We start from the raw sequence: 19,868 nt of genomic DNA, 5'->3' as shown, positions 1-19,868 counted from the left end.
TCGACCGCGCAAGGACATGCATGTAGGTGCTACAGACGCATGCTCGGGCGTATTGCATTAGAGCTCTACAGATTAAGCAGCTCTATCCGACGAGGACAGAGAAGTGTAAATGGATGTGGTGTGAGAAGACTACTACAGAGTGATACGTGAGAGGTAATATAAGACTAGACTTGCTACACGCCATGGTTCGCTCATGGCGCGACGACGGTGGACCGTGCCGTATTATCTGGGTGCACGGCGTCGAGATCCTCACCGTGGTCGAGCTGTGATGACCAAGCACGCTTTCCGACGTTGGCGAGGCCACCACCCTCCATAATCTGGGCCTCGATTTCGTTGCCCGTGTGCGAGGCCACACCGGTACCGTCCCCAGGTGTTCTTGGGCGGCTTGGCATCCGGTCCAGCTGAGTCGGGGGCGTAACATGGTTGTTGGCAGCTAGCCTGGTGGCTGGCGATGTCGACGAGTTGGCAGCTTTGCTCGACCCTGGTGGGTGGTAGTAGGTGCGCCTCTGGGTGCGAGCATAGTCGAACACTGTAAAGTGCTCCTCCATCATTCGCATTTCTGGGGTGAGAGTCTGGGTATCCGTGTCCGTCTTGCGCTTGCGCGCCTTCAATGGGTTTTCTTCCAGCAGCAGCTCTTCCAGCTCGTGCGTTGCGTCAAAGTTGGCACGCTTGGACTGAGCAGCGGTCAGTGCTGATGCGCAGGGAGGCTCCAGCCACTCACATCCGGTTCGAAGGGAGGCACAACCTGCTTGTTGTACAGTGCTTCCCAGTCGATGCCAGCGAACCAAGGATGCGACTTGATGTCCTCAAAGCCACCACCACCTGGTCGATATCCTAACCGTTTGTTTGGATCCCGCTCCAAGAACTGGCGCCCGCCCATCAGCTTGTGCACGACGTGGCGCCGAATAAGCGACTCACCGCACGGATGGCTTGCATCCCTTCTGTCGAGCACCGCCCTGGAGCGTCCTCTGGCCATGTCAAAGGCTCATTCAAGATGGAGTTTGTCAGGGCAGAGTTGGTCCGTCCGCGGAAAGGGCGCTTGGAGAACATCAACTCATACGCCATGATCCCCAAGGACCAAAAGTCGACAGGAGCCGAGTATCCACGTTTTGTGAGTACCTCTGGTGCTAAAACGGTCAGTCTTGGCGGGCGATCGCCACCGGTCCAAACTTACCCATGTAGGCCATACTGCCCGCAACGCCTGTCAATAACCGCCGCTCGGAAAAGTGAACGGCAATGTTAAAGTCTGTAATGTGCGCGTGTCCACGCTCGTCGAGGAGGATGTTGTCGGGCTTCAAGTCACGGTGAACGATTCGTTTCGAGTGCAGGTAGTCGATGGCCATTGCAATCTCCGCGACGTAGAAACGAACGACTTCTTCTGCCATTGCGCCAGCCCTGTCGAGGTGGACTGTAGAGTCAGCTCGGGCGTTCACTCCTTTGGCCTCACATCTCAAATCTCCTCCGAGCATCAAATCGAGAACAAAGAAACAATTCTCGTCGTCTTGAAACGCGTACCGCATGTTGACGACGAACGGGTGGTCAATCTTTCAGCTGTCAGCGCGTGTCCGTCTCTGGGCTCTGGACCTACCTCCTCCAGCAGCCGTCGCTCCTGGACGATATTTGCTACAGCTTTCATTTTGACGCATTTTGCTTTGTTGATGTACTTTAGTGCGTACAGCGTCTTGGACTGTTTATGCTGGACTACTCGGACCTGTGGGGTTAGCTCGACGGCCCGTCTCGAGAGGCACAAACCTTTCCGAAAGCACCCTTGCCCACGCTGCGAAGGAGATAGAAGTGGAAGAGATTGACCTCGGCATCGAAGTCGATAGCCTAGGGTATGTGAGCGCGAGCGCGTGGCGACCGACAACCAGCCCACTCACCTCGGGCTTGCAGCAAGCTGCGCCCATGACGTTTATAGAGGGCCAGAGGAAGAAATCAAGAAGAACAATGTGGTGGTCGCGGTTGGGAATGGCAGCTGCTGGCCAGTGTGCTCCAAAGGCACGCCGGCAGTCCACCAAGGGGCTGGCAAAGGCGCCGGTTATTCAATAGCGAGGTGGCAGAGGGCGATCGCGGGCGCTCTGGCGGGTGGGCGTTAGTGGATGAAAGAAGGGTTGAGGAGGAGGGTGAAGAAGGAGTTGACGCGCAGGATCCAGAACAAGGACAAGAGTCCAAACGTCAAGTGATTGAGCGCGAGGCAGAGGAGGCGAGCGCCGTGCTCGACACGCGTCAGGACGATTGGCCCCACCGCAAAGTGTTTGACCAGGCGACCATTGTTTGCGCTCAGACGGAATGGGACCGCCGCCAAGGGGCTGCGAAGTTTAAACGGGCGACTCACGAGATCAGATCAGGTTATCGGTGGGTGTTCAGGCGCCTAATCCTTGCAGCAGTTGCTTCGTAGTGCCGATAGCTCGGGTACAGCAAGGGCGCGATGGCGGGTGATACGTCTGGCTGAGCTGGGTGTGGAGTCGAGCGTCAGCGATGAGGGCGGATGACTGCTGGGAATCGAGGAAGACGGGGGAGCCCAAGTCGTCTGGTGAGGGGTGGGGCGCGACGTCGCGCGTCCTCGGTGAATGGTAGCAAGCAAGATTGACGAGCGATTGATTGACAAGGATCAAATGGCGACGACAAGGTCGGGAATTCGCATGTCGCGCGCAGAGAGAGAGCGAGCTGGGACTCGTTCGTCCGTCGACGACATGTTACTTGGACCCCGCCGTGCCTTGTCAACGGCATGGCATGTCTAGATCCAGGCGACCGTGGGGGGGCGTCTCCTCACTCGCCGACAGACTTACCTCTCGCTGCTGTTCCTCCTGTGTGCGTGATCGCTCCGAGGATAGACCCGACGAGGAAATATGCCTACTGCACACTAAGGCGACCCGGCGGAATGATGCTCTCTGGTCTGGGCGATGCGCCAGTGTGGGGTTGGTTGGTTGGTTGGTTGGCTGGTTGCTCGATGCGCGGATATTTGGCGGGGACAGACGACACTCGAGCAAGGTACAGGTCGAGGTTTGCCTTGACAAGGTTAAATTGCCGACGACGACGCCGAACCACGGGCGACCACGACGACCTTATCCGTCCAGAAGGAGCGAGTCGAGACGCACCGCTTGATGGGTTAATGAAGAAGAAGAAGGAGACGTGTGATGGCCGGTTGGTAGATCAACTTGGTACTATTTGTGCGTGCTCCGTCCGTCTTTCCGGTCTTGCCTAGCTGGCGTCGTGTCGTGTCTTTGGGTCGTGTCTGGCTGTTGGCTGCTGGCTGGCTGCTGGCTGGCTGCTGGCTGGTTGTCTGGCTGAATGAGTTGGAGGCGTTCAAGCTAAAGCAAGGGTCGCGCTTGCCCTAATGTCCCCTCATGTCCTGCCTGCCTGGCTCGTCTTGAGCGTCCCTCGCCTCATACCCCGTCCTCTGCCCTTCAATCCATCACCCACACCTACTAGGTCCTGCATGACAATCACGAGAGCCTAGATCCGTTGGCTTCTCGACTACTGCGGCCCACACGGATGCTATTCAGTCGTGGCACACGCCCAACCAGAGATGCTTCTGTGCACTCCCCTGCACTCACTCCCCATAGTTCTAATCTACCTTCATGCTATCGTTACAAATGCTCCCCGCATCATTGTAGTCTTCTACCACATGCACTGCCGACCGACCTGCTCCGAGTTGGCCTGGTGGTTCCAATCAAGCAGTGAGAGCCGTGGGGACGGCGCTGTGAGATCCCACAACCTCCTTGCCCTCCCAGAAGCGCGGCAGCTCGTTGCCGGGGATGAAGTGACGCTCCACCTTGTCCTCGGTGATGACGGCGAGACGAATGCAGCCACCCGAAGATCCGTCACGGGACATTGCCAATGCGAGGGCTGGTGGGTGAGTTGGGCGCACAAAACGACTATCAACTCACTGTTCTTGACAAAGGTGATCGTCTCCTCCTTGCTCCAGCCCTCCTGGTAAGTGGCATCGCAGTAACCGTAGACGTATGTGGATCCCGAACCTGGGAATTGTCAGCGACTGCAACTCGGCGTATCCACTGGACGCAGGACGTACCTCCAATAGCCCATGGCTGCTCAAAGGTGCCACCACCGAGGGGGATGTTGAAGACGCTACCGCCGTTCTCCTTGTCCCAGCCAGCGACAATGATACCGGCCGAGAGCTGGTCCTTGTTCTCGTAGCACAATTTCTGGAACAGGGCAGCAACGGTCGCGACAGGTGGTGCGTCGCCGTAGACGGCGTTGTAGACCTGGGCGTGGTGGTGAACAATGTCGGCAATAGCCTGCGTGTCGGCAGCTGATCCAGAGCGGCAGCAGTAGATGCGGTCGTGAATGTGGGTGAGCTTGTCGGTCACACGGTTGGCCTAAGGGAGGTAGGTTAGCAGGAGCTCACTTGAGCTGGTGGTGGACACGACGCACAATGTACGAGCCAGTGGTCGTGCGCGAGTCGGCACCGATAACGACACCGCCCTCAAAACGGACTGCCATGATCGAGGTCTGGGGATAGGTCAGCTGGAACAGTCACAGGCAGAGAAGGCGACAGCTTACACCGAGGTTGACCTCTCCCTTCTTGAGGTGCTGGATGTCGACGCTGTTGATGCCGTTCATGGTGAGGAGTGGAAGGAGCGGTACGGATGAGGACAAGTAGTGGTATTAGTTATGCCGTTTGACGTGCTGCTCGAGTCGAGTGTGACTGTGTGCTGGCAATGCAAGTTGTGGTTTGTGTTCGAGTTGCTGTTGCTGATGATGCTGCTCACACTTGCAACAACTCGTCCTCCGCCGCGCAAGCGGATGCACGACGTAATGGCTTCACTGACGCTGCACGCTGACGCGCCTGCCATCAATGGCCACGTGGTATTCTCCGATTTCTCCGGGGTTGTGGCAACGCTCCCCTCCACCGGAGTTGGGGTGCCGCAGTCGAGGGACCAGGACGCGCGCCGCCGGCGCCGGCGCCCACGAAGTGACGAAAGAGAGAGACAGAGAAGTGGGCGCGCGCAGAAAGGCCGCCGATGCAACTGCGCACTGTAAACGACGGCGCGTCGCCCAGATTGACCCACCCAGGGGCCGGCGGTGGCGCCTCACGCGCTCCTGCATGACGCCGACAGAGACAACGGCGGCGGCGGCGGGGGCCGGCGGTCCCCTGTGCGTGCAGCTGCAGCTTGTTCTCTACATTGGACAGAAGGTTGCTGTTGCTGCTGTTGGTGCTGCATCAAGATAGCAAACGGATGGTGCGGCGCGTGCAGCACAAAGTGACAGAAGCAGCAACGTAATGGGTGCCATTGAAATCCAGACTAGGCCGATTTGCAGAGCCCGCAGCAGCAGTAGCATCAGCAGGCAGGCGCACCCTCGTCTCCCCTTTTGGCCTCTGATCTCAAAGTCCCTTTTGCTAGCGAGCTATACATGCTGCACCAACTGCAGCCTGCCGCCTGCATCCCTTGTAGCCAGCGCAATTTCAAAGTGATCCAGGTTGTCGGTCACTTCAGGTTTGCAAGGAGGGATTACAAAACCTAGTTGTAGTCACCCCCCCCAGAGCGCACGGCGGCGGCACGGCACTGAAAGAGGATCTACCAACATACACATCAAGCACTGCAATCACGTCTCTCTGCCTGCAACATCCCATTCACTTGCAAGGGAGGGGGGCAAGTCTTGGCCACCAACACATATCACAACCCATCACACATCACCACATTACCCACATTCACAAGCAACGCATCGCCCTTCAAGGCCGCATCCAGTCACATCCTCGTCACCAGCAGCACCCATCCATCACATTATAACCAGCGCCAGCCGCTGAATTGGAGCAACACCGGCACCATTCAGACGCGTCTTGGCGCTTCAACTCCACCGTGCTCCAAGCCCCGCGTTGCCCGTCTCCAGCCGCCGCCATGCCTACAGTCATAACCAACTCGCATTCGACACGATCGTACGCTCCGCTGGCAGACGAGAACAGCCCCGTTGCATCACCAACCGTGTCGATCAATGGCACAGTCGTCTACTCGAAGCGCCTAACACCACCAGGGTCATCGTCAAACTCGGAAGATGACCACAAGAATGGCTCGAGCTTGATGGACAGCGACGAGACGTTAGCAGGGGCGCGTCGAAACAAGTCGCGCGGACACTTTGCGGTCGAGGACGACGACTCGGGCAGCCTCAAGGGCAAGAACAGAGCTTGGGGAGAGCGCGCAACCGACTATGTCGAGGACGACGCAGCCTACCCGCCAGTTAACGCGCTCGAGGAAGAGGAGAAGCGCGTGCAAGCGGTGCGTGCATTCGTGTTGCCCGACGCTAGTGCTGACCATTGCGCAGAACCTGGCCAAATTCGCAGCACGAGAGACTGCTCGGCGAAAGGCGGCGCGGACGTCACGCTTTCTGCCTTCCCATGTCGACTCGCCCCCACCGTCGGCAAGCTCGTCCACCTCGTCCCTATCGGCTACACAGCGACTGTCTGTCATCGGCGAGTCGGTGAGGAGGACGGTTGTCGGTGGCAAGGCAAAAGGCGTCCCAGAAGGCACAGAGGTGAGCCTTGGCCCGTTTGTGTTGTGCAATGTACCAACCCAACCCTAGCTTTCGTCCGCCTTGTCGTCATCAAACGCACAGACATACACAAACCCTTACGACAGTCAAAACCAGTCGCCGTCCGACTCGCCAACATCGCCCACGATGCACGGCTCGAGCCCGTTCGCCGACCCTCCAACGGCCAACGGACACCAGGCGGCGCGCACCGCTGGCTCGTCGAACAGAGACGGCGATTTTGGATACGTTGGCTCCGAGTGGCGCGGCGGCGAGGCTGCGACGAATGCCCCTCCTCGACAGGAGCGATGGTGGCACTCGATCTGCTCGTGGGGAAACGACCTCGACGGCGGGCATGACAAGAGCAAGCAGGCTGGGCGGACCAACCCCTTCGAGTGAGGAGGCTGCCATTTGGAGCTGCAGCTCGGAGTGCTGCCACTCGCTCTTCTCGGACAAGGTAGAGTTGTACACGGATAGGGATAGGGCTAGAGCATAGTCGACTGGTGCATACAAGGTATTGCATTGACATGACCGTGATGTGATATATCATGGGCAGTGAAGGCGGAGAGGAGGGATGCAGGCGGGCGTCAGGCGGCGGCGCTCGGCGCTCGGCGCTGTTTGGGCATCAGGTTTTTTGGGGTTTCGTCTCCAGTCGCATCAACATGGACATGGCCATGTCACTGGGGTTTGATTGTACTGACAAAGTGCATGCTTGACATTGTCATTGTTGCAGTACTGCATGCTGGGCGATGGCGAGCGTGCAGCAGCAGCATAACTAGGCCACCCACACCAAACACTGAATGCATCCGCCACCAGCGGAAGTAAAACAAGTGCCGTCAGCAAGAGTCGTCTGCTGGCTGAGAGCATGCAGCCAGCGCAGTCACACTCCCACACCACCCACCCTCCGCCCACACGCACGCACACCCACTCCGCCCCCGTCCGTCTTCCTTCACGCTTGCTGCTGCATGCATCCAACCCATCCAAAGCGTGCACCACACACCTCGTTCCACCACCCCCCTCGGCACATCCCCCTCGACACGCACCGCTCTGGCCACACCTGCTTGGTGCGACAGCCATCCGCGTGAGCAAATCGACTGCCCCCGCCAACACGCCGACACCACCGCGCCTTTGGCCCGCCCCGCCGCCGCCGCCGCTGTTGTTAGAGTCGCGTCCCTCTTACCCGACCTGAGCACCAGGGACGCGTCCCAACAAACTCGACCACACTTGTCCAAAGCCTCCTCGCCCCTCCAACTCCGACCGCCGGCAGCGGCGCTACCTCTGATAACCAGCACTCGCAATCAAAAACACAAACGCAATCAAAGCAAACCACCCGCGCGGCACGCACCGACAATCCCAAGCAACAACTCTGTGCCCCGCGGCTGCAAGCTAGGCTCACGTCCTCGACGACATCCAGCCCAAACAAACCAACAATCCGCAGCCCGTAAACCGCGTCCTACTCGGCGTCCAAACACCCTCAGCCTCGTCCTCATCCTGCCCACCCCAACACGCAGATCAGCAATGGTTAGGGAGACGCGCGGCTCGGCTGCGGCCCGCGAGTCGACTCTACGTGCGTGTTTGCAAACCCACGATTGTTCCACACTAACCGAGCTGCAGCATCCACACCAGACTCAAACTCCAAGCGCAAGCGCCGGACATCGGGAGATGCAGCGGCGTCGGCGTCGCCTAGCACATCGCTCGCAGCAATCGACGCGGTGGCGAACGGCGAGCCAGACAACAAGAGGCAGCGTGTGAGCCTGCGATCAGGCGCGAACGGCAAGACAGATGCCATCGCCGAGGAGTCGGCCGACGCAGCGTCCACGCCAGAGCCAGTTCCAGGACGATTGCTATCAAAACAGGTCCGCGAGGCCATTGCCGTTGTTGTTGCTCAGTGAGTGGTTTTTGTGTGGTGGTCCGTGCGCACAAAGAACCTTCTTAACCGCTTCAGAATGGCGACCAGGCTTCCACCGCCAGCGAACAATGTCTTGTCCTTCTACCTGCCCCCAAACTATACGCAAAAGGAGGAGAACACGATCGGCCACCTTCTCAAGCAGGACAACCTGACATGGGAGACTCTTGTCGTGAGTTGTGCAGCAGGAAGCAGCGTGGCTCACACCGCAGGACACCTTGCACACCTTCTCAGAGCACATTCTTTCACCGGGCTCGCCAGGTGGATACCCCAACCCTGTGCCATCGCGTGCTCGTATCCACCTGCCAGTCCCTCCATTGCCTTCCCACTACCCGCCCGCGCCGCTGTACACATTCTGCGCCGCTCTGCACCAGCTCTTGTTGCAAGTCGAGCCTGATACCGACGGCAGCAACCCGCTCGAGGCGCCTTCCGAACGCTGGGCTCTTGTCCAGAGAACACCCGGACACGGCCTCGGCACGGCTGGCGGCGAATGGTTTACTTCTCCAGCGGATCTGCGCGAGATCGAAGCTGTCCGTGCCAAGCTCAAACTCGACAAGCCCTTGTTGGAAACACTCGCCGCAGAAGGCCGCAAGTTTGGCTTTGCTACGCCCGTTTCGGTCCACACAACCGAGATTCTCGGACAACCAGAAAATGGTGCTTCCAAAAAGCTGTCGGACGCTGTCATCCGCAAGGCAAGCCTCAAAGCTCAGGCTTGGAAAGCCCTCCGGCTTCAGAAGGGAGCCATGAGTGCCGGCAGCCCGTTCCGTGGTGTCAAAATCAGATCAGTGTCTACCGCACCGTTCACTCCGACGTTCGCGCCCACCTACGATTCCAGTCGAGCCTCCGGTATGGGTTACTTCTCAACCCTCGACGGCATGCGCGAGGTTAGCCGCCATCGTGAATGGGCACTGCGCTCCAAGTCAATAGAAGCCGTCAATGAGCAGTGGGCTGGCACTATCGACAAGGACGAAGACGAGGCCAATGGAGACGAACCCAAGGCGGCTGAATCAAAAGACTCGGAGGCGACGGCCAACTCGAGTGACAAGAAGGAGAAGACGGCAGAGGAGATTCTGGAAGCCAACTCGGAGCGGATCGCCGAGCTTCAGGTCTGGCAGGATCTTCGTGTGCGTAAAGGCGACGAGACATGGATCACAGACCGAGAACAAGCTGTGGCAGGAGAACTTCTTGCCTCCCTCGCTTGTCTTGTGGAGAATGCGTCGCTTCCTCCTTCGTCCATTCTTCCCGCCGACCGTGACCCAGCCACCGCCGGACTCGCCCACAAGCTGGCCAAGCGACTGCTCTCGAACCGTGTCCCGCTCATCCGCGGCACACAGGACCCTAAACGCCCGGTGGCAGTGCACGACAACGTCACGATTCGGTTGAAACCCCAGACTGTGGCCGCCATCGGCGCGCAGCCCACACCCACGCCTGGAACTCCGGGACCTCAACACTCGCCTCTTGCTCCTCCGCCGCGGGCGCTGCCTGGCACGCCAGGGGGATTCATGGCTCCTCCCAACGCCGGCATCCGCGAACCTCCCCCTCACACTCTTCCACCTGGGGCACGCTACTACCCGCAGCAGCAGGTTCGACCTGGCGCGTACCCACAACAACAACAGCAGCAGGGACAGATGCCGATGGTGGCCGTGCCAACGGCTTTCCAGATGCAGGCGCAGCAGCAAATGCAGCAGCACGTCCAACAGCAGATCCAGGCCCAGCAGCTTCAGCATCAGGCGCTTCAGCAGCAGCAGGCGATCCAGCAGCAGCAAGCCATTCAGCAACAGCAACAGCAAATGGCGCAGCTGCAACAGCAGCACGGCATGCAAATGGCGCAGATGCGGGCAGTCAACATCCCGGGAGTCCCAACTATGCCGCAGGGAGCCTACGGTGGTTCGCCCGTCGGCGCCCAAGGCCAGATGTTTCGTCCACCGGCCAACGTCGCCTACATGCGTCAAGCCCAAGTTGGTTCTCCTCAGCAGCAGCCAGGCATGCCCCAGAGCCCAAGTCCGATGCCACCAGGCTACCCTCAGCGTATGGTTGCCCTTGGGCCGTCCAACTTGCGGCAGAGCTACGGCCCCATGCCAGGACAGATTCCCGGCCAGATGCCAGGACAGCTCCAAGGCCAAATGCCTGGACAGATGCCGGGGCAGCTGCCTGGTCAGCTCCAAGGCCAGGTGGGCGTCGGCCAGGTGCCGGGGCAGATTCAGATGGTGGGGCCGTACGGCTCGCCCGTGGCCGCCATGCGCATGATGAACCTGCCGCCGGGACAGATGCCGCCAGGGCAGATGCCCATGCAGCGGTAGGTGGGTGTGTGGGGGGTGCCTGGTGGAAGCCAGCGAGAGAGGAAGAAGTGCTGGACGCATGTTGTGGTCATAGTTTCGAGAGAGGGGTCCGTAGTAATTCACCAACACGCAACGGAGATGAGCATGCAGCAGCTTGCAGAGGACGGTCGGCGGCGGCAGCGACGGCGTCGGCGTCATGGCCGGAGGTATCTATGACGCCATGGCGGAGGTGACTTTGAACTCGCATCTCGCCTGAACATCTCAGATCCTGACTTCTAACTCCTCTCGACGCGCAGAAGTCAACACCTTGCTTCGCAGTGCAGCAGCACCGGGACGCACCGATCGTTATCCCCAGCACGACATCACATCGCAGTAGTTTGAGCGCCGTCCCCGCCCAACAACCCATGCTCACCCGCCTCGCGCGCCTGCTCCGCGCCAAGCCCACGACCCACCGCGCCGCAAGCTCAATGGTGATCGAGACGTCCAAGCTGAGCGGTACGTACGTGCCCCGATCCCCACTCACGCGCAGTGCTCCATGGCCCGCTGCAGCCGCACACGCAGCCGGGGGACACGACCCACCCGACCGGGTTCGCGCGGGACGGGTACTGCTGGGGCCTGGCCGAGGACCGGGGGGAGCACTTTGTCGCGGGGGTGGTCACCAAGGAGTTTCTCGAGTTTAGTGCTGCGCGGGGTGGGTAGGGCGCGGCGGCGTGTGAGCTGGCTCGCTGACGCCCACGCGCAGGCAACGACCTGTCCACCCCTCGACCTGGCTTCGTGGGCCTCACTGATGGCTGTCGCTGGTGCCTCTGCGTCGCGCGGTGGAAGGAGGCGCTGGTCGCCTCTGAGCGGCTGGGGGAACGCGTCGTGCCGAGGTGGGTCGGGAGCCAGCTCGCAGCAGCACACACTGACACCCACCCTCACACAGAGTCGACCTCGCTGCCACTGCCATGGACACGCTGCGGTCTGTGCGGCTGGAAGATCTGCGGCGCTTTGCATGGCCCGGGGGAGGCGGGGGACCGGGCGGCGGGGCATAACTGGGCGAGAGGTAATCTCCCGCTGATAAGCCAAGGAAGCAACACAACACAATAGTCCACCGGCAGCGAGCAAGGCAATGGCCACTGGCCTGCATCCGACGTTGTACAACATGTGAGATGGGATTGTCCTGGGGCAGTGGGGGGCAAGGGGGCAAGGGCAAGGGTCTATCAATGGTGGCGCGTTATCACGCAAGCTTGTAGGCGGCTGTGATCGCCGTGAGGGCGCGAACGCGGCGCAGATCAAACCATGACAACCACAGCGGCCACGACTCCCGCGACGGCCAACACACCCGCCGTGACACGCTGTCTGCCGCTGCTCGGCTTGTGCGTAGGGTACACCGTGTTGTCTGGCGACGGCGTGTATCCGGGCGGGTAGGACGGGGCGGATCCGCTGGCCTTGAGCTCAAACTGCTGCGACGAGACCGAGGCTGTGGTTTGTCAGTGGGTGTGACTACCTCGGCGGTGGCGGCGCCTCGCGCCTCCGGACAATCTGCCAGCCTACTCACGAGCATTGTTGAACTGCGCGACGAGCACAAAGCCCTTGCCGGGCTGCGCGCCCCAGAGCGGGCGGGCCGTGTCGAGCGTAAACGTTGTCGTGCCGTCGGCAGGCTTGAGGACCGTCTTGATCTGGAGCGTGCGCTTGAGGAGCGACGTGTCGCTGTTTGTGAGGAAGATGCGCAGCGCCGTCGTGTTGGCGGCAAAGTGCAGCTGGAGCGTGTTGGGCTGCTTTGCCGGCGCGCCGAGCACCCACCACGACGCGTTGGTCGGGAACGTGAAGCCCGTCGTGTCGCCGTCGTCGGGGTTACCGCCCAGCACGCCGCCGTTGCCCGTGCTGTTGCCGCTGCTGCTGCTGCTGCCCGGCGCGCCAGTCGGCACAGAGTCGGCAAACGTGACCGTGCTCGCTGCGCCGCTGATGGTCAGCGTGTCGGCCGCGTCGGCAACCGTCGTCGTCGCCGTGCTGTTGTGCACGACGGATTTCGCGTTGCGTGTCGAGGTGGTGCTGCGCGTGCCGGTGCTGTTGCTGCTGCTGCTCTGGGCGACGGCGAGCGTCGCAAAGGCCAGGAGGGACAGGGGTGTAGACAGGAGCATGGTGGATGCGGGTGTGGTGTCGGGAAGTGAGAGATGAAGCAGATGACAGATGGTTGCTCGCTCGTGTGGATGGGTGGTCGCTGCTGTTGCTGTCTCAACACAAGTCGCGCGGGAAACGGGGCAAACGGCGGCGGCCGGCTGACCTCGACGTACGTCTCACGGCCAGGGGGATGCCACAGGTGGGTTATTGCACACTGTTTCGTGCTGGCTTCGGTGTTCTTCTGCCTCTGCTCCGGCTCTTCTCACGGCAAGCGCCCATCTCGCTGCTGCTGCTGCCAAACTTTGCGTCGAGCGACATTGCCCAACCCGCAAGCCACCGGCCAACAGGCAGCAGGTGGACGCCGCCAGCAGCGATCTAGCTCGTGTGCCTTGGCGCCTGTGCCAAGGGTCTCATCCCTCCCGCCGCGTTACTCCAAATAGCAATGCCGAGAGAAGTTGCCGCTGTCTGCTGCTGTCTGCTGCTGTCTGCCTGCTTGCGGCGTGACTGCCTCGACACATGCTTGGCTCTGCTTGCGAGCGCGTCGTATATCTCCCCTATCCGCAGCGGCTGCGCCCCTGCGGATAATCTCTCGCAGTCATGCAGGCAGCGAGCGCAGCACACGACGACGACGACCTTGCTGAGCGATCGAGCAGCAGCACCTCGGTCGTGCTTGGCTCGCCCCGCTTGAACGCCGCCGCCACCGCGAGCCTCGGACTCGGTCGCTCGCCGCAGCACTCGGCCGACCCTGCTGGTCGACGACCGACGACGTCGCCCCCGCTCTGTAGCTCGCGGGCTGCGCGCTGGCGCCGACGTGAAATTGAAACAAGGTCGCAGCTGCCGTCTGGCCATCCTTCCGGCTGATAGGCACACTGGCTCAAACACAACCCCTGCGTCAAACTCGACTAGTGTCGTGGCCTGTTGGGTATGGTGCAACGCATGTTTATATTTGTAGCTACTGGTTACATTTTGAGCAACTCGGTGCACAGGTGACGACGACGCAGAACGACAACAGTACACGGACGGACGAGTGCACGCACTCTTTTGCTCAAGACAGGGCAACCAGCGCATGTGGTCACGAGCCAGTAAGCCATCAGCCACCCCCGCCGCCCAACTGTTTCCCTCAACCAACTCTGCTCACCCCTACCCTCTACCCTCTCGTCTGTACCTGCGGCCCACCAACGATATTACTTACCTTCACTCTGGCCCTATCGGCTCGCCCTGGCGCCGCCACACGATCGACCCTCGCGGCGGCCGACCTGATTTCATCCAGGTAATCACAGACTGACCAGAATCCATCTCACTACTACTCCCATGTCCATGAACGTGTCGATTCCAGCAACAGCATGGTGGGCGTCTATGTCGTAATACACATATCATGGGGTATCATCGCCAGCGACGGTATGGGGTGGGGGGCGGGGTGGGTTGCCGGGCCTGGGGGTCGAGCAAGCAGCGCAGCCGGATGCGCTCTCAATGGCCGGGCTCGGCTTCTAGAGGTGTGTTTAAAAGTCGGAGATCCAGCCTGAAGGGTAGGTAGCATTGCTGCCCTTGGGCTTGAGCTCAAAGAACTGAGAGCCGAAGGCGTGGACTACAGGGTTAGCAGGAGACAAGGCGCCAAACTTACCTCCATCATCCGACTTGGCGACAAGCATGTAGCCGTGGCCTGGGCTGGCACTGCAGGTCGTCAGCTCGACTCCTCTCTCACACCCCTCTAACACCCCCAACTCACTCATCCAGGGGGTCACCGCTAGGGTAGTCCAGCCTCGTGTCGTTGATCTGCAGGTTGGTGGTGCCGTTGTCTACGGGCGTAAGCCAAACAAATCCCTTGTGACCTGACGAGACCCCACTCACTGGAATGAATGCCTCCGATCCAGATAGGCCGGGGCTCGGCGAGCATACTGGCGTTCCAGTGCGTGAGGTAGACGGTGAAGCCGTACGAGAGGCGCGGGAAGCGCAGCTCAAACAGGTTGGGCTGGGAATAGTCTGGGTCCTTGACCCCTTGCGCGGATGTAAGCATGATTGCGACGCGTGTGCTAGCCAGCAGCGGGCAGGATGAAACGGAATGGCTACGTACACCAGGCGTCTTGCGTCGGCCACACAAAGTAGACTGTCTGGTTGATGGCCGGGTTGGTGTCTGTCGGCTGCGGGGGCGGCGGGGCAACGCTCGACGTGTTCGAGGGCGAGGGCACCGGCGCGGAGATGATAGACGCAATGGGGGCGACAGGCGGCTTGGGGGCTGCAACGGCGTCGTTGTTGTTCTGTGGAGCCCGGCTGTCGAGCGGAGCGGCGGCCACGAGCTGCAGGACGAGGAGGACGGTGGCTTTGACGAGCATTGTGGATGGTGTAATGTTGACGGACAGAGAAGAAGAGACAATGTGTAAAGTAAGTGTGTTGTTGTGTTGAAGAGTCGTTGGGCGTTGGTCGGTCGGTCGTAGGACTGATGTGACGCCAAGGGGGAGTGAGTGTGCGTCAGTCCTTCTTGGCCACGACGAGAGCAAGGGCAGCCACGACTTTGAGGGCCAACAGAGTGCGTGCGAGGAGGTGCCAAACCCAATTCAGTCATCAGCGTGCTTGCTGCTGCTTCTGTGCCTTGCTTCGTGCGTGCGTTTCATCCTGAACCAGGCGCAGTGAGTCGCGCTCGATTCCGGGGTGCATGCACAGTGTAGGGCTGCGCGACTGCTCAAGGTCACCCATATCCACCAGCTGCCCATTCACCTTTGCCCTGCAGTAGTGACAGGTAAACAATTAGTTAGCGCGATGTTGTCTCAGGATTGTGGGGGTCGAGTGACGCGCGAAGGACGCAGGGGATCCGGGGGGTGAGGGGCTGGCTGTGCTTCGAGGGCGCGCCGCGCGCCATTTGGTCATGTGGGCGCTACTTATTCATGAGTGCTGGGGTGTTTCGTCGTGCCGGCCGCCACTGGCCACTGGAGAGCTCGAGAAGGAGAAGGAGTGGACCAAGCTAACAATGGCCATTGTTGTTGTTGTCGTGTCCACTCTACAGTGGTGGCGTTTGTGGGGGGTGGATGATTTCGGACCACCATCGGCTGTCATACTGAGCTTTCAGGCACGGACCTGCCGAAACGACACCCAACTTTTTCCGCCCATGGTCATCGGGTTCCGATCTCGACGACAGCAACGCGCGACAATAACAATACACTGATCTCTTGCATTCATTCTTGCATAGCAACGACAAGTAGCGGGTAGTGTGCGCATACACACACCTGTTCCCGACCTTGACCCCATCTCTCGACTCTACGGCGATCCTAACCAACGCCCGAGCCGCGCCGCGCCGCGCGATGCCTCCACCTTCCTCGCTCTGGTCGGCCGCGACCCTCAGCTTTATCGGCTTCAACTGCAAGTGGTTCCTCAACCTCACGACGCAGGGATACAATGTTCACGGGGCTAGCAACCTGCTAAAGGCGCTCAACCAGCGCAACGAAGCCGTCATCGACACTGCCGAGGCCGGCGACGCCGAAGGCGTCATCGAGGTTGACGGCGAGAAGCCGTTCCGACGCGGGATCATCACTGGTGGGTTCCGCACCTCGCGTTGCCTCTGACAAAATCCAGTATGCAACCACAACTCGGTGGTCGATGACCCAATGGTGCGTCTGAGCCCCGTGCCGAGCTGACTGACGCCAGATGTGGTCCTTCCTCCCGACGTCCAACTTCTTCCCGTTCGCCTCGCCAGCTACCACGTGCTTGAACGCGCGGTGGACTCTCGGAGGTGGGTCGTGTCTGCTCGCTCGATCTGACCCCCAGCCTCGGACATCATGTTCACCAGCGCGCCGACGGCCAAGTTCTTCACGGCCGGCCAAGTCATTGAGACGGTACGCGGCGGTGGTATCTACCAGAAGGCTGTCGACACCGCCATTCAGCGGGTGGAGGAGGGCGGCTGGGTACGTCTGGAGCTAGCTGGACGCCGCTGAATGACAACAGGTGCATATCTTCCCCGAGGGCAAGGTGAACCAGAAGTTCTCTCACCCGGAGGGAGGCTTGTTGAGATTCAAGTGGGGAGTGTGAGTGCGACGACTGGCGTAAGTGAGCTGATCCGTCAGCGGACGCATCGTCATGGACTCGCGCGTCATGCCCGAGATTATCCCAATATGGATCTCTGGTGGGTATATAGCTTAACTTTCAGTTCTCAGCTGACACATGGCAGGCTTCGACCAGATCATGGACGAGCACCGCGGCTTCCCGCGCTTCGTGCCTCGACCAGGCGCCAAGGTCAGCGTGACCATCGGCGAATCGATCCGGCCGCAGGTCGAGGCCGTCGTCAACGCGCACCGCGCGCAGGGTGCCAAGCCCACCGGCCCGACGCACGTAGAGGGTGACGCGCACGACGGAGATCGCGAGACACGTATCAAGATCACGCAGATGCTCCAGGACGCCGTGCAGGCCCTCGGAGAGAAGGTCGAGACCTACGAGGGTAGGTTTGAGCGCGGCGAGTGGACCCAGTCACGGCCAGTCGAGGCGAAGAACAAGGAGGCATAGAATTTAGACAGTTGGTGGGGGGTCGGACGACGCAGGAGCCATTAGCAATCATAGCATCATGCCACACATTGGGCAGTTGAGATGAGCTCGCGTTGGGCCAAGTCCGAGGTCAGCAGTGGTGATCCTGTTAGGAGTAAGCTGCTCGGAGTAAGGCTGTGCCGCCTCCCCCGTCGTGAATGCGCAGTATTACATCTCGCGTTGTACACATGAAGGATGAATGAGAACGAGTGGTGGCTCGAAGCCGGCCGCGGCGGGCGATTACCGGCCGTAGCGGTGGAGCTCCCATTGACGGCTGTGGACGTGTCAGCAGAGGGGAGGACAATAGACGACTGTACGCACTTGTCGAGGGGGCAGACTAAAGGTTGGTGTCAGCGTATGCTCTCGTCCACGACCATAGCAGCACTCACCCTGGCGAGTCTTGAGCCATCGAGAAATGCAGTGGAAGTGGAACGCGTGCTGACAGTCAGTATGGCGGTGCAGCCTCCCTGGCACTCACGTTGCAGATACCCCAGGCGACGGTGCATCCCTCGCTCTCGGCACCCTGGTTGGCCTGGCACTCGATGCCTGCCGAGTCAGCTGGGTACGACAACGTGCGAGGGAAGGCAGGCGCGCTCACAGAGGTCCATAATGTGGTTACGGCAAATGGCGCAGTTGTCGACGACAATGTCTGGAGGCCGGGGTCAGCAGTGCATACGCGCGCAGGGGAGGCGAGCAGGTGTGCCAGAGCAGAGTACTCACCCCACGCCCAGAGCGCGACGGCGTTCCACTGTGAGGTTGTCAGCACGCGTCGACAGCGTCGGCGGCTACGCAAGAACGTACCTTCTTGACCTCGAAGCGGGGCTTCTTGTCCTTGGCCACGGCAGAGGAGGGGGTGTCAACGTCCATGGCAGACATGGTGGGTGTGAAGAAGAAGAAAGTGAAGAGAATGAAGAGAAGGAAGGAGGTGGTTGAGCAATCAATCGTCGAATGTGCGCGGTGGACGTCAGTGGTGGTGGTGGTCATCATCTGTCGAGCCCGTCGCGGCGCGGTCAGGGTGGAGGGGGGGAATCGACGGAAGCAAATGGTCGCAGGCATTGTGGCATGACCAGTCGGGTGCGCATGGAGGAGAGGAGGCGAGCTGGTGTGCTGTACTTGCTGTTGTACTTGGTGCCCCGTAACAATGCTCGAACAGGGGACAGAGTACACCGACAAGCCTGCCGTATTCACCACATAGTATACGTTGCCCCTGGTTCCACGCTCGCGCAAGTCAAACGCCAGTCAACGCAGCACAGTGTCTCGCTCGACCTGGAATGGGCAAACTTGTGACGATCTGGTCACAATGGACGGCAGGACGAGCAAGCAGTCGCTTGAGCTGCAAGTCTGCCAATGAGCAAGAGGATAACACTTCGGCCAAAGACAAAGAGGTTGCGAGGTGGTGAGGCGGTGGTGCAGCAGTGTACGGGAGCATGGGCCGCAACGATCCGGGACAGCCCAGCACCCTCCGCTTTCCTCGTCGTCGTCCTCCACCTTGTGGCTCGTAATGACCATCAGCGACGTCCCCACCTCCACCCAGTGTTTCCGCAGTCCCTCCCCCACCTCACCTCCCATCATCTGGAAGCCATCGAGCCCGCATCCCGGGCCGGCGCGTCCAGCAGCCGGCGTCTTGGCACCTCATCTCGCCAGGTCATCTTGGCATGTCCATGGGCCCCGTCCGGCCCCATCGACGACCCCGGGCGGCCCGTAGCGCGTGTCAGCTGGTATCTATCTCATCATGGGGAGTTGTTGCGAGCTGTTGCTGCACGAGCCATTGTGCTTGGCCCACTCGGCCCGCTCGCCGCCCGCCAGTGCCCGAGCCGTCGTATATCCAGGATGGTGCCGGCCGGCTTCATCATCATCTCCCCTACCCTCCTCTCACTCATCGTCCACGCGCCTGGAGGTAGCTGTCAACTGTACTTCCTCCTCATCCGCGGGCCGGGGTGACTGTGGCCCAAGCGTGTCGTGCACAAGCTTGACATGGTCCACCTCCACCGCGATACACGGGTACTTGCGTCCACCTCATCGGCCTCCCAGCCGCCGATTGCCGCGGAGCTCGACACTCGCAGCTGCACCGTCCGCGTCATCCCACGCGATGTGCGGGCCTGGTAGCGGTGACCAGTGGCGGGTGCAGCCGGCGGCAGTTGCCCTCACGTGCAGCAGCATGGGTACATACATATGGGTGCACGCCAGCCAGTGTGCTGCTACTGCGCGTCTTCGTCAACAAAGCAGCAGCCAGCCAGAAATAATTTAACCGTTCATTTCATCCGAAACCGAGCTTTGCAGTGTGGAGCTCCATGCGTGGCGGGCCACTTGGCGGTCAAACTATGCGTGCAGCGCGCGTTGCGCAGCTCCGGACGACCCGAGCGGAGATACCGCGACGGGGGACTATGGTTGCGCGCCAGAAAATGGCCGGCAGCAATGCCTGCGGCGTATGGTGCGGAGCTCGGAACACGGTCTTGTGACGGCCTGCCAGGGCCAGAGGTGGATATCGGCTCGGCTCGAACTTGGCCGTCTCTTGTCCCGACCCACGACAGGGAGAGCGGGCGGCGAGCTGACAACGGCTGCCTGACTCGCCTCCCTCTCTACGTCTA

At 60.6% G+C, this 19,868-nt stretch overlaps 9 protein-coding genes across 10 annotated transcripts; 4 read left to right on the top strand and 5 right to left on the bottom strand.

Annotated features, from left to right (window-relative positions):
• Stk32a (Serine/threonine-protein kinase 32A) lies at nt 1-3,135 on the bottom strand. Its single transcript, XM_062769785.1, has 9 exons — nt 2,790-3,135; nt 2,336-2,453; nt 1,881-2,078; nt 1,753-1,830; nt 1,589-1,711; nt 1,448-1,544; nt 1,175-1,408; nt 919-1,127; nt 1-674 (listed from the first exon to the last, which is right to left on the bottom strand). The coding sequence occupies exons 3-9, from the start codon at nt 1,905-1,907 to the stop codon at nt 192-194; spliced, it is 1,251 nt and encodes a 416-aa protein (XP_062625769.1). The 5' UTR covers nt 1,908-2,078; nt 2,336-2,453; nt 2,790-3,135; the 3' UTR covers nt 1-191.
• A 428-nt stretch (nt 3,136-3,563) lies between these two features.
• On the bottom strand, nt 3,564-4,726 carry psmB6 (Proteasome subunit beta type-6). The gene is made up of 5 exons (XM_062769784.1): nt 4,525-4,726; nt 4,396-4,473; nt 4,034-4,340; nt 3,891-3,980; nt 3,564-3,849 (listed from the first exon to the last, which is right to left on the bottom strand). The coding sequence occupies exons 1-5, from the start codon at nt 4,582-4,584 to the stop codon at nt 3,674-3,676; spliced, it is 711 nt and encodes a 236-aa protein (XP_062625768.1). The 5' UTR covers nt 4,585-4,726; the 3' UTR covers nt 3,564-3,673.
• An 868-nt stretch (nt 4,727-5,594) lies between these two features.
• LOC62_02G003251 (uncharacterized protein) lies at nt 5,595-7,040 on the top strand. Its single transcript, XM_062769783.1, has 3 exons — nt 5,595-6,236; nt 6,283-6,492; nt 6,541-7,040. Exons 1-3 carry the CDS (start codon nt 5,862-5,864, stop codon nt 6,883-6,885), a joined length of 930 nt encoding a protein of 309 aa, XP_062625767.1. The 5' UTR covers nt 5,595-5,861; the 3' UTR covers nt 6,886-7,040.
• A 428-nt stretch (nt 7,041-7,468) lies between these two features.
• Nucleotides 7,469-10,833, top strand: LOC62_02G003250 (uncharacterized protein). The gene is made up of 4 exons (XM_062769782.1): nt 7,469-8,053; nt 8,101-8,374; nt 8,432-8,564; nt 8,605-10,833. Exons 1-4 carry the CDS (start codon nt 8,005-8,007, stop codon nt 10,690-10,692), a joined length of 2,544 nt encoding a protein of 847 aa, XP_062625766.1. The 5' UTR covers nt 7,469-8,004; the 3' UTR covers nt 10,693-10,833.
• Nucleotides 10,834-10,929: 96 nt separating this feature from the next.
• LOC62_02G003249 (uncharacterized protein) lies at nt 10,930-12,844 on the top strand (the record flags this gene model as incomplete). Of its 2 annotated transcripts, XM_062769780.1 has the most annotated exons (5): nt 10,930-11,166; nt 11,201-11,362; nt 11,414-11,543; nt 11,597-12,133; nt 12,212-12,844. In XM_062769780.1, 4 exons carry the CDS (start codon nt 11,076-11,078, stop codon nt 11,703-11,705), a joined length of 492 nt encoding a protein of 163 aa, XP_062625765.1. The 2 variants fall into 2 exon arrangements, with proteins under 2 accessions (XP_062625765.1, XP_062625763.1); XM_062769781.1 differs by lacking the exons at nt 10,930-11,166; nt 11,201-11,362; nt 11,414-11,543 and having other exon boundaries at nt 11,783-11,817; nt 11,945-12,029; nt 12,268-12,831.
• On the bottom strand, nt 11,946-12,794 carry LOC62_02G003248 (uncharacterized protein; the record flags this gene model as incomplete). The annotated part of the gene is made up of 2 exons (XM_062769779.1): nt 11,946-12,133; nt 12,212-12,794. The coding sequence occupies 2 exons, from the start codon at nt 12,792-12,794 to the stop codon at nt 11,946-11,948; spliced, it is 771 nt and encodes a 256-aa protein (XP_062625764.1).
• Nucleotides 12,845-14,273: 1,429 nt separating the features above from the next.
• Nucleotides 14,274-15,104, bottom strand: LOC62_02G003247 (uncharacterized protein; the record flags this gene model as incomplete). Its single annotated transcript, XM_062769778.1, has 5 exons — nt 14,274-14,359; nt 14,396-14,439; nt 14,501-14,570; nt 14,623-14,769; nt 14,846-15,104. 5 exons carry the CDS (start codon nt 15,102-15,104, stop codon nt 14,274-14,276), a joined length of 606 nt encoding a protein of 201 aa, XP_062625762.1.
• An 849-nt stretch (nt 15,105-15,953) lies between these two features.
• Nucleotides 15,954-17,459, top strand: taz (Putative lysophosphatidylcholine acyltransferase). The gene is made up of 7 exons (XM_062769777.1): nt 15,954-16,299; nt 16,339-16,373; nt 16,411-16,495; nt 16,531-16,667; nt 16,708-16,787; nt 16,827-16,885; nt 16,931-17,459. Exons 1-7 carry the CDS (start codon nt 16,068-16,070, stop codon nt 17,260-17,262), a joined length of 960 nt encoding a protein of 319 aa, XP_062625761.1. The 5' UTR covers nt 15,954-16,067; the 3' UTR covers nt 17,263-17,459.
• On the bottom strand, nt 17,436-18,224 carry rbx1 (RING-box protein 1). The gene is made up of 7 exons (XM_062769776.1): nt 18,082-18,224; nt 18,001-18,028; nt 17,879-17,929; nt 17,759-17,826; nt 17,670-17,718; nt 17,602-17,617; nt 17,436-17,554 (listed from the first exon to the last, which is right to left on the bottom strand). The coding sequence occupies exons 1-7, from the start codon at nt 18,154-18,156 to the stop codon at nt 17,521-17,523; spliced, it is 321 nt and encodes a 106-aa protein (XP_062625760.1). The 5' UTR covers nt 18,157-18,224; the 3' UTR covers nt 17,436-17,520.
• Between the last annotated feature and the right edge of the window lie 1,644 nt (nt 18,225-19,868).

This window comes from Vanrija pseudolonga, chromosome 2 (genome assembly GCF_020906515.1).
Source record: "Vanrija pseudolonga chromosome 2, complete sequence".
Lineage (NCBI taxonomy): Eukaryota > Fungi > Basidiomycota > Tremellomycetes > Trichosporonales > Trichosporonaceae > Vanrija > Vanrija pseudolonga.
The sequence above is the reverse complement of the archived record's forward strand: the minus strand, read 5'-3'. Positions and strand labels throughout refer to the sequence as shown.

What these genes read in the sequence shown, in the direction of transcription:
- Stk32a (XM_062769785.1), bottom strand. Translation starts at nt 1,907, where the DNA reads ATGGGCGCAGCTTGCTGCAAGCCCGAG. An exon ending in GCTCGGAGGAGATTTGAGAT is followed by an intron (nt 1,409 to 1,447) that starts GTGAGGCCAAAG and finishes CTGACTCTACAG; the next exon opens with TCCACCTCGACAGGGCTGGC. An exon ending in GGATGCAAGCCATCCGTGCG is followed by an intron (nt 675 to 918) that starts GTGAGTCGCTTA and finishes ACCGCTGCTCAG; the next exon opens with TCCAAGCGTGCCAACTTTGA.
- psmB6 (XM_062769784.1), bottom strand. Translation starts at nt 4,584, where the DNA reads ATGAACGGCATCAACAGCGTCGACATCCAGCACCTCAAGAAGGGAGAG. An exon ending in GCAGCCATGGGCTATTGGAG is followed by an intron (nt 3,981 to 4,033) that starts GTACGTCCTGCG and finishes GACAATTCCCAG; the next exon opens with GTTCGGGATCCACATACGTC. An exon ending in GATCACCTTTGTCAAGAACA is followed by an intron (nt 3,850 to 3,890) that starts GTGAGTTGATAG and finishes CTCACCCACCAG; the next exon opens with CCCTCGCATTGGCAATGTCC.
- LOC62_02G003251 (XM_062769783.1), top strand. Translation starts at nt 5,862, where the DNA reads ATGCCTACAGTCATAACCAACTCGCATTCGACACGATCGTACGCTCCG. An exon ending in AGGAGAAGCGCGTGCAAGCG is followed by an intron (nt 6,237 to 6,282) that starts GTGCGTGCATTC and finishes ACCATTGCGCAG; the next exon opens with AACCTGGCCAAATTCGCAGC. An exon ending in GCGTCCCAGAAGGCACAGAG is followed by an intron (nt 6,493 to 6,540) that starts GTGAGCCTTGGC and finishes ACCCAACCCTAG; the next exon opens with CTTTCGTCCGCCTTGTCGTC.
- LOC62_02G003250 (XM_062769782.1), top strand. Translation starts at nt 8,005, where the DNA reads ATGGTTAGGGAGACGCGCGGCTCGGCTGCGGCCCGCGAGTCGACTCTA. An exon ending in GGCCCGCGAGTCGACTCTAC is followed by an intron (nt 8,054 to 8,100) that starts GTGCGTGTTTGC and finishes ACCGAGCTGCAG; the next exon opens with CATCCACACCAGACTCAAAC. An exon ending in ATTGCCGTTGTTGTTGCTCA is followed by an intron (nt 8,375 to 8,431) that starts GTGAGTGGTTTT and finishes TAACCGCTTCAG; the next exon opens with AATGGCGACCAGGCTTCCAC.
- taz (XM_062769777.1), top strand. Translation starts at nt 16,068, where the DNA reads ATGCCTCCACCTTCCTCGCTCTGGTCGGCCGCGACCCTCAGCTTTATC. An exon ending in CGGTGGTCGATGACCCAATG is followed by an intron (nt 16,374 to 16,410) that starts GTGCGTCTGAGC and finishes GACTGACGCCAG; the next exon opens with ATGTGGTCCTTCCTCCCGAC. An exon ending in CGCGCGGTGGACTCTCGGAG is followed by an intron (nt 16,496 to 16,530) that starts GTGGGTCGTGTC and finishes TCTGACCCCCAG; the next exon opens with CCTCGGACATCATGTTCACC.
- rbx1 (XM_062769776.1), bottom strand. Translation starts at nt 18,156, where the DNA reads ATGTCTGCCATGGACGTTGACACCCCCTCCTCTGCCGTGGCCAAGGAC. An exon ending in CCCGCTTCGAGGTCAAGAAG is followed by an intron (nt 18,029 to 18,081) that starts GTACGTTCTTGC and finishes ACAACCTCACAG; the next exon opens with TGGAACGCCGTCGCGCTCTG. An exon ending in CGTCGCGCTCTGGGCGTGGG is followed by an intron (nt 17,930 to 18,000) that starts GTGAGTACTCTG and finishes CCCGGCCTCCAG; the next exon opens with ACATTGTCGTCGACAACTGC.